At 39.6% G+C, this 15,867-nt stretch overlaps 2 protein-coding genes across 7 annotated transcripts in view; one reads left to right on the top strand and one right to left on the bottom strand.

Annotated features, from left to right (window-relative positions):
• RNF175 (ring finger protein 175) overlaps positions 1-8,518 on the top strand; it is a 50,766-nt gene extending 42,248 nt beyond the window's left edge. For 5 of the 6 annotated variants that reach the window (XM_017970189.4, XM_078367835.1, XM_002745380.6 and 2 more), the window contains 3 exons: positions 3,019-3,152; positions 6,099-6,200; positions 8,179-8,518. In XM_017970189.4, coding sequence (XP_017825678.3) covers positions 3,019-3,152; positions 6,099-6,200; positions 8,179-8,299 — 357 coding nt within the window. In that variant the 3' untranslated portion in view covers positions 8,300-8,518. The remainder of the gene's footprint in view (positions 1-3,018; positions 3,153-6,098; positions 6,201-8,178) is intronic. The other variant, XM_008992580.5, reaches the window with a different exon arrangement.
• A 4,272-nt stretch (positions 8,519-12,790) lies between these two features.
• The window catches only part of TLR2 (toll like receptor 2), a 30,990-nt gene continuing 27,913 nt past the window's right edge, over positions 12,791-15,867 (bottom strand). The window contains exon 2 of the mRNA XM_035292836.3: positions 12,791-15,823. Coding sequence (XP_035148727.1) covers positions 13,453-15,807 — 2,355 coding nt within the window. The 5' untranslated portion in view covers positions 15,808-15,823 and the 3' untranslated portion in view covers positions 12,791-13,452. The remainder of the gene's footprint in view (positions 15,824-15,867) is intronic.

Consider the following 15,867-nt stretch of genomic DNA (forward strand, 5'->3'; position numbering starts at 1 on the left):
AAAGGGGCGGGGGAGAGGAGAGAGAGAGAGAGAGAGAGAGAGAGAAGGGAGAGAAGGGAGAGAGAGAGAGAGAGAGAGAGAGAGAGAAGGAAGGAAAGAAAGAAAAAGGAGGGAGGGAGAGAGGGAGGAAGGAAGGAAGAAAAAACAGTGTAAGTAGCAAGAAAAGGGTGAACTTTTGGACTGTTGTCTCCATTTCTGGAGCAGGACCTAAGTGGCTATGACCTTGACTTCCTCCCCACCACGTTTGTCCTTTGCTTCACCATAGGCTCTGTCTTACTCTTTTCCTAAAGCCTGCAGCCCAAATTCTGTGGTGAAATGCTGGACCAATACAACTGCCTTTCTTATAAGGTTTAAGGTGAGCACAGGAAGGAACATTTTTATTCCCAGTTTCCCCAACAAAAAACAGAAGTTATAACCCTTGGAAAATTCCCAAGGCCTCTTGTGTTTATGGACAGAAAAGGAAAATTAGAATTATATGTGGCTGTTTTCAAGTGGACCAGGAAGAAGAGACTTCACCTGGCAAAACAACCAAGTCTTTAAGCACCAGCTTTTGGGAAACTTCTCACCTGATCCAACCCGACCAGTCCTTAACATCTTGTCATCCTGTCTGTTTATTCCAGCTACCAAATCTATAAAAACCATTGCTTCAAGCCGTTGGTACAGTCACTGGTGACTTGGATTAATGAGGGGTGTGTGTGTATATGTGTGTATGCACAGACACCTGGGCATGTGCTTGGGACTGAGGTAAGGAGATACAATCTCCATTCCCATATCAGGGCCTAAGCCCCACACCAGAGCAAGTCAGTCAGAATCTCTGGGAGTAGAGCCAATGCATCTGCTTTGCTTTAAAAAAAAAAAAAAAAAAAAGAACTCCTTAGGAAAAGGAATGAGCTATTGAGCCACCAAAACCATGGGGTGAATCTTAAATGCATATTGCTGAGTAAGAGAAGCCAGTCTGAAAAGGCTCCATCCTGTATGATTGCATTTATATGATTTTAGAAAAGGCAGAGCTATAGAGTTGCTAAACAGATCCATGGTTACCAAGGCTTTAAGGAAGGAGCATGGTTGAACAGATAAAGCACAGGAAATTTAGAGTGGTGAAACTCTTCTGTGTGATACAATAATGGTGGATACATAACACTATACATTCATCAAAATCCATAGAACGTGTGAACCTTAAATGTATGCAAACTTTAAAAATGATTTAGGAAGTCAGAGAATCCAAGGATAGAATTCAGATCATACCAAAAGATTCTAACCATATTACAAATATATGAAATAACCTCATTGAAAGGGGTGGAAAAAAGTTGCTAACCTAAGTAACTTTGGAATGAATGGAGATCATAGGACCAAAAACAAAAGAAACTGTCATAAGCACTGTACTCTAGTTAAGTTGTTGCCGTCAAGGCTACGGGCTAGCAATTTTGATACCACCATACATGTATTCTGTAATTGTTTAGATTAATATATATATGCATGGATACATGAAATATTTACAGATATGTGTATGTGTGTGTATATATATATCTGTGTGTGTGTGTGTGTGTGTGTGTGTATACAGATGAATTCCTTGCTCTGCCAGCTAAGAGGTCCTAGGGGCAATGACACCCCAGCAATAAGGAGCATATCTAGTGTCCAGATCTTGTTTTCTAATATTATTCTACAATAAAACAAACTGGGCTCCTTGAAGAAATAGCTGATTATAGGTCTAGGAAAAGAATATACAATATAAGCCTGGAGCATCTCATAGTGACCAAAAGCAAGAAAGGGCTAAAAACAAAAGAACCCCACAATGATTGGGGATATGTCGAAGAGACACAGGAGCCAACTGAAAGAGCTCCCAATGGCCAAAGCTGGAATTTGAGCAACAAAATAGTCATAGTAGTAGTATTGGGTTATAACCCAAAGCATAAAATAAATATCCATAAGTCCTCATTGATATCACTAAATGATTAAATAAATAAATAAGTGGAAGAGAATAGTCAAATCTGTGCAGAAGAATTCCACGTAATTTATAGAGATCCTCCCTCCCTCAGGAGGTTATGATGATTAAATTTGAGAGTCAATTTGCCTAGGCTATGACACCCAGTTGTTTGGTGAAAACACTAGACAAAATGTTGCTGTGAAGGTATTTTGCAAATATGATTAATATATATAATCAATTGACTTTACGTGAAGGAGTTTACACTTAATAGTCTATGCAGACCTCAGCCAATCAGTTGAAGGCCTTAAAAGCAAAAACTGAGGTTTCCTAGAGAAAAAGGAATTCTGCCTCAAGACTGCAACATCAGTCCTACCAGAGTTTCCAGCCTCCTGGCCTGCCAACCTGCCCTGCAAGTTTCTGACTTGCCCACAAATGTATGGGCCAATTCCTTAAAATCAATCTAATAATAATAATAGGGAAACTGGTATGTGGTATATAGCCAATCTCTGTACTATTTTTATATCTTTTCTTTAAATCTAAAACTATTCTAAAATGATTTTCTTTTTAAAAAAACAAACAGCTTCCTAGGGATTCTAATACGCTGCCAATGTTGAGAACCAATGCTTATCCACAGTACTGGAAGATGCAGATATCCCGAGGTAGAATTCCAAATGCATTGCCTTCCAATGGTGATCTCTCAGCATGCACCCAATAAAAACATGGGGATTTAAATGACAGAGAGATGCCTAGGTTTACTCCAGAGATCTGAATCAGAATCTTCAGGAGAATAAAGGGAAGGGTCAATCTATGGATAAAGTCAAAGGATAAAAATGATTCCTATGAAAGGATTCCTAAGTGTGGAAGTTAGATGAGAGGTTATAACTGGCAATGTGCTTTGGGTCCATTTGGAATTCAGTGGGTTTTTCCTGGAAACCTTAACACCTCTGTAGCATTCTTCCTACAGGAAAAGGGATCTCTCATTCTAAATCAACTTAGAAGCAGTGCCTGTCCCAGTGCCTGGCAGTGGTTTCCTGCATTCAGAGAGTGACATGTGCTCTCTTTTCCAACCATGCTCTGTCCATTTCCTCTGATAGTTCTACAGTGTGAGCGGGATGCCTACAAGGAGCTTATCAGACAACATCTGTGCAGTCTGTGGGCAGAAGATTATTGTGGAGCTTGATGAAGAAGGGCTCATTGAAAACACCTACCAGCTTTCCTGTAATCATGTGTATCCTTTTTAAAGGAAATAGTTTGGCCTTCATCAAGCCTCCTCCTTTTCTCCATCTCTCCCTTCTGTCCCCATCTCCTCCATCTTGCTAACCTTCCGTCCCCAAACCCCAGTCCTCTATCCTTTAGCCCAGTCTTTCTTTTTGAATCTCTCTGTTTGTCCCTGTTGATTAATGAACTGCTAATTACGGTGAACCTCCTCCTCCAGTAATTTCCTTTTTAAAGAGGACTCTTAATGCTACATAGACAGGAAGGCAGCAGCATCTGAGCAGGGTGCTGGCAGGGAAATTGATTGAAGTCATATGTGAGCAGATAGCCAAGAATGACCAGGGAAAGAAGGATTTTGGAGGTGAGAAAAAGAGTGAAGTATCAGGTCCAGGGGAGAACTTAAGACTAGCCAGGTGGATCCACAGGTCTGAATCTTAGCAGACAAAGAAATACACAGTGTACTTTGCCTAGAAATAATCCTAGGAACCTACCTGTGGCAATAGCAGTCTTGTGGGCAGCCAAGGGAGAAAACCAAGCCTTCTTCTCAGCTTCAGTCTTCAGAAGAAGACATGGCCACAGGCAGCAAGACACCTTGGATTACAAAAGCAGGGACCAAAATTTGGACCTTTGTTCTTGGACCCTTTGGCTCCTCTACCAATGGGTTCTATCCCAAATAGCTATCCATTGGCTGAGGGATCTTCAGATGATAGGTACCAGAGAGCCTAGGCCTGGAAACCAGCATTCCATGGTAACTCCAGTAACCATTAAGGAAAGCCTCAAGGTGCTGAAAAATGATGACATAGAGACCCCTGAACAAATCAACCTCTGCTACCTGAACATGTTTGGATACTACTTTTGCTATGGATACCAAAGTTAGGCTTAGGTTAGCCAATATTCCTAAATACAAAAAAAGGGCATTGTTTATCTTTATTTTATAGTACAGTATTAATTTAATAATGTCATCACTATGTACCCAGTCAGTTCAAAGCCCTGGCATTATGAGATGGTTAAACCATCTGTCTTTTGCCTAAAGCTCACTTAATTGAGCCAGTCATAGGTCAGTGTGCAGTACCTATGATTCAATTCTGTTTAATCTGGAAAGTTTTCACTTATTCAATCCTGAGTGTAAAACCTGGACGAAATCCATCTCAAAAGTAATAAGAGCCTTTATTCCAACATTTAAGCCTTAAAATCTTAAGGGAAGAAACACAAAGGTATCCCATATGGATTGCTATAGTTGTTTTTTTTTTTTTTTCAGTGTGATACCTTTCCCAAAAAAACTCATTCTTTGTAGCAATTTTCCAAGTCTGGCCCTAGTTTTAAACATGAGTTACTTTTCAAATGTTGGAACAGAGCCCCTTCTGCCATTTGCAAGTGGAAATATGTTCTCTCTCCACCTTTAAAAGCCCTTAGGGATTGTTGTAATTGTGTGCATATATAATCTAAAATGTAGTTGCCTTTGAATTTGCTTTTCGGGGAGTATTATTAATGGCCCATTTTAGCATGAGTCATATTAGTGAGAAATGGGCAAATATTTTAATGAGTCCTATTAACAAGGATGGGTTATCTGAGTCTTGCTCTGCAGCAGTTCTGCCAGTGTGGAGATTTTTCAGCCTTGAGATTTTGAAAATGAAAAAGAACATTAGAGAGAACGTGGACATTTCAGTGCTGGCTCAATGGCCTGTGAATTCTATACCTCTGTGGAAGATGGGGCTGTATTCCAGCCCTTTTGAATGAAAGGCTGTATGTGTTATGGTTCAAAATCTTTATAATAATATACCACTTTATTTTAAAACATATTGCAAAAATGACCCCAATTCCAAGAACATAAAATAATGGAATCTCCTAGTCACATTGAAATGTAATACTGAGGAGTTATACATGGCCTTGCCTTACTACGCTTCCAAGCTCCTCCATTTGTTAGGAAGGGAACTTCGACATCATTGCTGTTCACCTGGGTGTGTAGCAGGGCAGTCAGAAGATCATGTGATCTTGGCCCAGAAAGTCACAATGGGAGCAGCGATTGTAGGAATAAACAAATCAATAGAATGTATCTCGTTATAGTTCATCATTTTGCCCAAATCCATAGTATCAGGGAACATGGAAATATATATTTCCAAAAATAATCAGTTTTGAAAGAGTCACTCAAATGTTCATTCAATAAATATTTCTTAGGCATGGCTTAAGGTGCTGAGGACACTGAGATGATGAGACATAGTCCAACAGGTAACACATGGTCTAGGAGAAACATTAAGTACAGAAAGTCATGCTACACTAGAGTAGTCCCTGGAGCTGTGAAAGCATATAGGGTTCACTCTCAAGGTTGGAGACAAAGGGTCAGACTTTCTGGACCAGGAGACATATGCAAATGGATCTATAAATGCCTAGAGTTTGAGAAGTTTATTAAGTATATATTCCATTAAAATAATTGGCTCCTTATCAGTACTTTTAAAAGTCAAGGAAAAAAATTTATGAAGTTATTAGAAATATTTGTAACTTTATGATCACAAATAATTTTAACTTGTCTAAGTGCCTAAGACAAGTCTGATTACATGAAGCTAATGAACAATGCACAAAAAGTAGAATGGAGAAATGCCACAGTAAATGCAGGAGAAATGCACTATACCAAGGTGGGGAACTATAATGATACAGTTATAGAAGATATTATTGTAAAGAAAAAAAAAAGGACCTTCACATTCTTTAATCCAATTCTTAACAGAATCAAGTGTGGCAAGAAGAAGACCAAGAAGCTAGGTAAATTCCTGAGGGTCATAAAGCAAATGCAGCTGTGACTCTGGGCTCACTGTCATTGTGGGGTCCCTTACAGAACCTCCCCAAAAATCGGCATGCCTCAAGTCATGACTCCACCACTAGACCCCGAAGGCAGGACCATTCCATCCCATCATCAACCAGACATAGCCCTTTTATATCTGGAAGGCTCCCTAACAGGATGCTTCAGCTTTCATGAGTTCTGCATCCGAGGTTGGTGTATCGTAGGGAAAAAGCAGACGTGCCCTTACTGCAAAGAGAAGGTTGATTTGAAGAGGATGATCAGTAATCCATATCCTTTAAAATAAAAAGGTGATAAGAGATTATCTTGAATGTTTCTGGGGATATATTCTTTGATGAAAACTTTCAGTATTTTTGTACAGTTCCAGCAGAAAACTTTGTTTTCCCTAACCACCTATTTCAAAATGACTTATGGTCTCTTTTCTCCTCTGTGCCTATATTACTGTTCTGGTTAGAAAGTTAAATGCCAGAAAACATTCCACTCCTTGTGTTCTATATTTTCCACATTAAGGGTTGTAGTGGAAATGTGATGAGTCATTGCAAAAAATAGGTACAATACATGAAAGAATAATCAGGATGGATGGATGCATGGATGCATGGATGGATGAATAAATGGGTGAATTGGATGGGTGGGTGGAGAGGTGCATATATAGAAAAATTGGAATTGAAATTTTAAAAGCCCAAATATGAACTAGAGTACAGAAAAACTATTTTTAAGATATGTTAAGGTATACCAAATTTTATTATCCCCAGAAATGAGTAGGTCTTTCCCCCTCTGGATTTTGGCTTTTTAAAATCCATGCCATGCATCATCTCTTCTTTGGCCAAACCCTAGTGATAATAATATTGAGAAGAAATAAAGACCTACAGAGTTGGTCAGCTTCTGGCAGCAACTGAGATTTTTATAGACATCAGAGATGGGCAACAGAATAAACTCAAGCTTGATTAAGGTCGCAGGAAAGTAATGGCCCCCATCCGGAGCTAACTAGAAAGACTTAGTCCTCAACCTCACTTCCCAAGACCATAGTATATCTCTTTTAGAAGTGGGTGAGAATGGGATGAAAACATATCTTCCCTTAAACAGAAGAGCCCTGACAGGTTGGCATCAATCTACCAAGTACTGTCTCTTCTCTAAGAGACAGTCTTTCTGTACTTTCTGAGTAATAGTCACCTAAATTTTACAATGCTAAAGGAATCACCTTCTCTGCTCTCTGCTCCCCTATTCCTCACCAACCCTAAACCTATGATTTAACAGTGGCTACTGGCAACAATGCCCTCATCTCTGAGCACTGCAGATCAGGGAGAGATTTAAGGAGGGCATCAGAGAAGGAGGCAGCATCCACTGACCTTTGGATCTCAAGGCCCATACCATTGCAAGAGACCACCCTCTGCAGTACCCACCCCATCCACTGGCCTTTCTCGATGGGTCAGTGCCACTCAAGCACAACTCAAGGCTAAAGGTGTGTGATGCTCTTTCCGCCCTCCTGTTCATCCCAGAATTCCTCTTCTAAAATGAGAAGACCAAGTCCTGAAAAGTTTTTGGTTAATAACCTGTAAAACCTCAGTACATAAATCTTTGTTATAAAATTGGGATGATATGATCATAAAAGTCGCCTCAAATGATACTTTAAATAACAAAGGGCAATTCATTTCTTTATGTAGTCTTGAGAAAATAAACTTTTGAATAAAACATCTACTTCTCTTTTGTTGAGACTCAATATAAGAAAAAAATAGATGTGAAAAAGCTGCCATTTTGTTTGTAAAATTGTTATCATAGAAATTATGCATTCATTAATCGCCCTAGCACAGTTTATCAAAAATAGCAGAAAAAGGTCTTATCTGATGAACCAGTGTTATTCTTGTTAATATACAATGAGTTTGCTCTGAGGTACGACTACAGGAAAGCCCAGAGCTGTTTTTGCTCATTCAGAGCAGCTTCCACTATCCTTGGTTTTCTAATATAGTCATTCCCCTCTTCTTCCTTCCTTTAGCGTATACCCTTGCCTGTGATCGTCGTTTTCTAGTTTGGGATTTTATTATAAAGAATTTCAATTTATTTTCAGAAATTGGCTGTGGTGTAAGTAACAATGACAACCATAATGCAATAAAGGGGCTTTTAAATGAGCACATAGAATTAACAAGAAAGGAAATATCCCTTCATTATATTGCTCATTATATTTGCAAATGACGTTTATGAATATTTCTGCTACTTGGCTGTCTATTGAACAATCTCCTTAACTGAGATTTAGCTGGGAGCGCACACATTTTCTGTATGGACAAATCCTGGATTGGCTTCGTTATTTGGTAGCCTGGCAACCTGTGGTGATAGGAATAGTTCAAGGCATTAACTATTCACTAGGGCTAGAATAGTACAGCAGACTCATCCCAGGAACAATATACTGCATGGTTGAAATCCCTGGTCCTACACTTAATAGAATTTTTTTTTATTTTAGAGATGATCCCAAGTGTTTGGAAAATTAAGTAAATTTTGTTGTCATACTTAAAGCAATTTGCCTATGTGGAAAGAATTTAAAGAGAAACTGAACCATGGAATAAACAAATAAAGCATGTTTTTTCACCTTTCCCATTATAGTCATTGTTTAAACTCATGCATATGACACATTTGTTACACCCCACTATGGACATTCTACTTCCAGTTTGACTGATAACAGTATCTGTAAAGTGTTTCAGAGGTTTGCAAAGTACTTCTCACATAGAAGAGCCGTAACACTTTTTCATGAGTTCAATATCTTCAAAGCAGGTGGAGTTGTTAAGTGATCTATAATTAAAGACATTATGCTTGTCTTCTGCTCCATGTACTTGTTGCCATGTGACAGCCACTGCACTACAGAGCTCTTCCATAGAGAGTTGGTTACTCCCAAAGCCTCTGACATCAGATTCCACACCTTCTTAATGGGCACAGGTACTTTGGGTTTCCTGGGGCTGCCCAAGGTGCTCAACCCATGCAACAGCGGCACTAAAGCAAGAAGAATCACTTTCTCTTGTTCCACTCTACACCCACATGTACACACCCGTGCACAGTCATTCCATTGTGGCACTCTATTTTTCTTTTCTTCATAGCGTTTATCGATACTGAAATCCTCACACAAATTTCTTGTCTTCTCCTCCCTGAAGACAAAGAATTTTATCTGCATTATTCCCTGCCATATCCCCAGCACTTTGAGCACTGCCTAACACATAATCGGCAGTCAGAAAATATCTGTGGAAAAAGTAAATTAATCTGGCAGAAGGGAACAAAATTAGCTGAATGGAGAAGACCAGTCAGAAAGAACGAATACATGGATGATAAATTAGACTCTCAAAATTAATTTGTTTTAAATTACTCGTCATTTATTAAACAGCCAACACTGTTGAGAATTTTTCTCTTTCAGACTGTCCAATTCTTCGGTATTATTCAACCAGGTCAGGGTCCATGGTCTAGTTGTCTAAGGTGTTATCTGAGCTCATTGTCTCATGACTGAGAATATTATGGAGCATGGATGCAAAGGGTGAGGTTGGAGCAAAAGTTTAATAAGTGAAAGAAGAAAGCTCTCCACAGTGGAGGGGGAGCCCAAGTGCGGTGCCATTTTACACTTGAATGTAAAAGCTTTTATAAGAAACTCCTCTCATCTCTGTAGCTGTTTGAGTAACTTCTCTTATCTGAAAAGCTGTCGGCACAACTCCCCCTGTCTATCCAGCTGTGAAATGTCTCTAGGTAAGCACAAAGCATAGCTTTTTTCTTGTTTGTATAATTGTGGGTTTGTCTTAGGCAAGCCCCCCTGTTTCCAGTGCAATCTCTCATGGAGCCCCCCATGTTCATGTCTAAAAAGGGGAGGAAACATTTTCCTGGGAACCTGCTAATCACACAGAGTACAAAAGGCTTCTATGCTGGACCTTGCCTGCCTTATTTGCTTATATGTGCAGGTTGAGTGTTCCCCAGGCTGCTCAATTTTTGCCTGTAGCTGTGATTTTTCAGGCAGGCTGCTTCTCCGAAGACTAGCCTTAGCTGTCTACCCAAATGATTTTTCATTTTCTCCTCTCTCATTATGATTGATTCACCATCCAGATTATAGAATTTTTAATTGTTTATTTCTGGACTCCAAGAACATTCCAGTAGTTCAATACTTACTACACAGTAGGCATATTCAAGGGGTAGGGAAATAAAATAAGATTCTTGAGCTTATAGTCTACTGACAAATAGAAAACTTCATATTTGGATAAAGCACTAAGAAAAAATTAGTTTTTCTTCTGTTAAACAAAAAAGGAACCTTTATATTGGTCTCTAATTTAGTTTCCACTTACCTTTTATGTATAGCCACAATGGTAGCTTTTAGAACCACGTAGAACTCTGGGCAAATAAGCCAGTATTTATCTGCATGAGGTTCACAATGACCCTCAGAGTTCAGGAATGTCAGATAATCACTAAATGCCTCAGAAAAAAAATGAAGATGCCGTTTTCTTTATAGAGTTTAAGAATTTACAATCTAATCTAATGTAAAGTAGTGTGTAAATATACACTGAAAAAAGATTGGAGAGTGTTATGGCTAATACTAGGTGTCAACTCAATTGGATCGAAGGACGCCTGGATAGCTGGTATTGTTTCTGGTCTGTCTGTGAGGGTGTTGCCAGAGGAGATTAACATTTGAGTCAGTGGACTGGATGAGGAAGACCCATCCTTAATGTGAATAGGCACCACATCAGCTCAGGTGATCTGCCCACTGTGGCCTACCAAAGTGCTGGGATTCCATGAGCCACCAGGCCCAGCCTAAAAAATCAATTAACTATGAAGCTATTTCAGTTGCTATTTTAAGTTCTTGAAATTAAACACAGATCAAGTCAATGTTAAATCTACCTTGTTCTCGTAATTAACACGGTGCTTAATGTAGGAAACAGAGAAGTAAAGCAGAAAGTCCATTATTGTGTTTGGCATCTGTGGAATCACGTTTCCTTCTTCTAAACGTGTTCATTTTTTTTTTTTCTGTTTTGTTTTGTTTTGAGACAGTGTCTTGCTTTGTCACCCAGGCTGGGGTGCAGTGGTGCAATCACAGCTCACTGCAGCCTGGACCTCCTGGGCTCAGAGGATCCTCCCACCTCAGCCTCCCAAGTAGCTAGGACCACAGGCACACACCACCATGCCCAGCTAATAGTTTGTATTTTTTGGTAGAGACAGGGTTTTGCCATGTTGCCCAGGCTGTTCAACTCCTGGGCTCAGGCAGTCCTCCTGCCTCAGCCTCCCAAAGTGCTGGTATTATGCTGAGCCTGATTCTTTTTTAGACTGGCTACTCTTTCCTCCATAACACTCTCCTGGGAGTTTGTGTGAAACAGAAGCAGCCCAGTGAAAGTTCCCAAAGGATTGAAGCTTGTTCTGCACTTATTGAGCATATTTTTGGGGGTATTTTTCTGCAAAGAGCAAGGTCCCTTATATCCCTGCTAGTATCCATAACAGAAAAATACCCATTTACAAGCCATAATATGGAAGGGAATGAAATCTCTTCTTGGAAAATAATAATAATAATAGCTAACGTCTACTACAGACATCCCCCTCATCCCACACATGAACCATGGTGCCCATTCTCTTGGGCATGGTACTCTTGCCCTCCTCACCCCTCGAGAGAGAATGGGAGCCAAGAAGCTTAGGCTTATGGTTTACTTACATTCCTACCTTTCATACTCTCAGTACCTTAGGATATAGATATCTTCATCCCTATTTTAAAGACATAAAAACTTTTTGGGTCATATCAAGTGACTTGCCAAAGATTACATATCTACTAACCCAGGTCTTTCTGACTCCGGTGCCCAATGAACCACATAAACCCAGTTCTTGTTGAGAATTGAACAGGGGTAAAAGGAGGCTCACTTCCTTTCACATGGTTCCCAGCTTAAGAAGAAAGTCACATAGAATCAGCAAATAGCTCTTAGCAAAGTATGGTGCATCAAAATTTAATGGATGCTATTATTATACCTAGATTGCAAAATTAACGTATGATAGTATCTATCTTTAAATTATTGTGTATTAAACTATTTTTGAGTCATTATGAGGAACCGCTAGGTATATATTTGCTTAAAATTCTATTAAGCTCACATGTACTTTTTAAAGGGGGAAAAGGAGGAAAGGGCAGGCCTTTTTAGAATTAAAAACAAGACTTCAAAGAAGGAAAAGGCAACAAAATGCAGGGGAAACAGACTAGAAAACAGGAACTGAGAGCCAAAGTGATTGGACAATAACTAGAACTCAAAAGGTAGTTAGAGGCTGAGGAAGACCAGAGTTCGGATGTGGGCAGGGTCTTTCAAATTCTCCTGAGTATTTATTTACGTTAATAGTTTTGTTAAATTACAGGAATACATAATTTACTGGATCTTGTGCTATATACTCACTCCCTCAAGTAACTATAGCTGGAGAAACCTATCAAGTAGCCAGAAAGACAGATCCAGATCACATGAAAATACACCCTCTAGGTATCTCTCCTCCTGGAAAGTTTAATAGGAAACACACAACACTTTTTTCTACTGATAGCAACAAGTTTGGGGGAGTGCCCCAAATACTTTGCCTTGTTGCCCTTGAGCACAGTTGCACAGAGAAGTGACAGCTAGGTGGGACAGAGAATGCCCTCTGCGGCCACAGAGGAGTCTCTTAGCAGAAAGAACAAATAACACAGTGATTGAGAATCTTAAGTTCATCTGTGCTATTTCCTAATGAACTAAGCCAATTTCTACCATTACAGTTGGCCCTCTATGTCTGTGGGTTCCACATCCACGAAGTCAACCAACTACGGATCAAAAGTATATTTAAAAATTTTTTTAAATAAAAAATAATAATACTACAATCAAAACAATACAAATAAAAAGACAGTACAACAACTATTTACATAGTATTTACATTGTATTAGGTGTCACAAGTAATCTAGAGATGATTTAAAGTATACAGGAGGATGTACATAGGTTATATGCAAATATTATGCCACTCTTGAGGGACTTGAGCATCTATGAATTTTGATATCCATGAGGATCACATAGAAGAAAACCCAAAAACCAATTTTTAATTCTGGCATGTTTTTATAAAACAGACAAAATTTGAAGTTTTGTAGTTTTAGTAAGCAAGTCCTCAAATGACAGTACGTCCATGTATTTTTTTTTAATTATTACTATACTTTAAGTTCTGGGGTACATGTGCAGAATGTGCAGGTTTGTTACACATACATGTGCCATGGTGGTTTGCTGCATCCATCACCCCATTAACTACATTAAGTATCTCTCCTAATGCTATCCCTCCCCTAGCCTCCCACTCCCTGACAGGCCCCTGTGTATGTGATGTTCACCTCCCTGTGTCTGTGTTCTCATTGTTCAACTCCCACTTACGAGTTGAACATGTGGCGTTTGGTTTTCTGTTCTTGTGTTAGTTTGCTGAGAATAACGATTTCCAGCTTCATCCATGTAGTTTTTATATAATTATGTCTGAATAACTTAATTGCAGCTAGTGGTATAAAGACTCCAACTAGACAAAGACTGGCCTTAAATGTAGGAACCTAGGACTTTATTGCAGCTCTCAGATTTACCCAAAACACTTCCTGCTGGGCCTCGTCTGTGGGCCACTCGAGGTAAGTCTTGGTGTTCATTATCTTCCGTAGCTTGCAGAAGCGCTGGGGAATGGCTTTTTTCTCAATGGGCTCCAGAAGAATGAGAATGGCAGCATCATTGTTCTCATCAAAAAGACGGAAATGGGAGAAGTCCAGTTCATACTTGCACCACTCACTCTTCACAAAGTTTTCAGAAAGTACAAAGACAGTTTTGTGGCTCTTTTCAATGGAGTCGATGATATTGTCAATGATCCACTTGCCAGGAATGAAGTCCCGCTTATGAAGACACAACTTGAAGGGGGGATTGAAGTTCTCCAGCTCCTGGACCATAAGGTTCTCCACCCAGTAGGCATCCTGCTCACTGTAAGAAACAAATGCATCATAGCAGATGTCCCTGCTGGGAGCTTTCCTGGGCTTTCTTTTGGCACGGAGCCAGGCCCACATCATTTTCATGTACCACAGGCCATGGAAACGGTGGCACAGAACCACCGTGAGCAGGACCAGCAGGAACAGGGCGCAGCACATAACAGACACTAGTGCCACCCTGTGGCATTCTGACACCGAGAGGTGGACATCCTGAACCCGTTGGCCACGCACGTGGGATGGAGAGTCACACAGGTAGTTTTCTGGCCAATCGATCAGAACTTTGCCCAATGCTTGCTGCTTCTGAGTGAAGGAGAGGAATTCGCAGGAGCAAATGAAATTATTGCCACCAGCTTCCAAAGTCTTCAGTGTGAGAAAAGAGTCAATTTGCTCCTTGGAAAACATATTTATTGTATTCCTACTGATTTTCAACACTAGTAACACAGGTAAGAGGGAGGCATCTGGTAGAGTCGCCAACTTATTTCTGGAAATATAAAGTTCTTTGAGTTGCGGCAAATGCAAAGAAAATAAATTGAGATTGTTGTTGCTAACATCTAAAATTTCCAGCGTCTTGGGAATGCAGCCTGTTACGCTATGTATTCGTGTGCTGGATAAGTTCAAATATTTCATCTTTTCTGGCCACTGACAAGTTTCAGGCATAGAACGAAAACTATTCTTACTGACATCAAGGTTGGTCAAGTTTTTCAGAGTAAGCAAAGTCTTTCCAGTCTCTTCCAATGATGCCAAGTGATTTTGCCTTAAAATTAAAGTTTGTAGAGAGGGCCAGGCATCCTCACAGGCTGAATTTTTCAACTGTTCTTCAACCATCAAATTTTCACTGAGATCCAAGTATTCTAATGATTTTAAATGTTGTGAAAGTGAACAAGGAACCAGAAAAACTTTACTGTTTTCTACTGTGATTCTTTTAATTCTTTCTGTGAGTGAATATAAAGTACTCAGATCATAAAATAGGTAAAACTGTGGAATATGCAACCTCCGGACTGTGAACGTCTCCACTTTACCTGGATCTATAGCTCTGTCATTATCAGGTGCTCTAAAATCACCAACTCCATTAAGGGTACAGTCATCAAACTCTAATTCTAACAGCCCAGAAATCTGATTCAAAAGTTTCAGGACCTGAAACAAACTTTCATCGGTGATTTTCACATTTCTAAATGTAAACTTTTTAATCAATGAATTTGTTTCACCAGTGGATGGTTCTGAAAAATGGTAAGTGTCCAAATCAGTATCTTGCAGTTCCAAATATTCCACGGAACTTGTAATATCTACAAAAATCTCCAGCAGTAAAATATTCTGCTTCATATGAAGGACCAGATGACTTATATTCTGAATTGACTTCAAACTTTTTGGGTCATAACTCTGTAGATTTGAAGCATCAATCTCAAGTTCCTCAAGGAAGGTAAGTCCAGCAAAATCTTTTCTTTGAATCTTAGTGAAGGTGTCCGTATTTCCTACTCTCAGAATTCGCAATTTTGTGAGATGAGAAAAAAGAGATGTTTCCCCAAGGATTTTGTAAGGATTTTCCAGTAAGTTTAAGGATGTCAAAGAAGAAAGGGGCTTGAACCAGGAGGATGATAAATTAGATAAGTAATTATAGGATAAGTCTAAATGTTCAAGACTGCCAAGGGAAGAAAATGAATCTTCCTCTATTCTGTTAATTCCATTGGATGTTAGCACCAGAGTCTGAAGGTTCACACACTTCTGTAGGTCACTGTTGCTAATGTAGGTGATCCTGTTGTTAGACAGGTCAAGGCTTTTTACAGCTGCTGTGAGCCCTGAGGGAATTGAGTTTAAAGATCCTGAGCTGCCCTTGCAGATACCATTGTGGTCACAAGACAGAGATGCCTGATCGGAGGATTCTTCCTTGGAGAGGCTGATGATGGCCCCCAAGGCCCATACCATCCACAAAGTATGTGGCATTGTCCGGTGATTCAATCTACAGATAAAAGAGGTTCAAATAAGTCATTGTGTTTGACAGCA

Source organism: Callithrix jacchus, chromosome 3 (assembly GCF_049354715.1).
Source record: "Callithrix jacchus isolate 240 chromosome 3, calJac240_pri, whole genome shotgun sequence".
NCBI classification, from domain to species: Eukaryota; Metazoa; Chordata; class Mammalia; order Primates; family Cebidae; genus Callithrix; species Callithrix jacchus.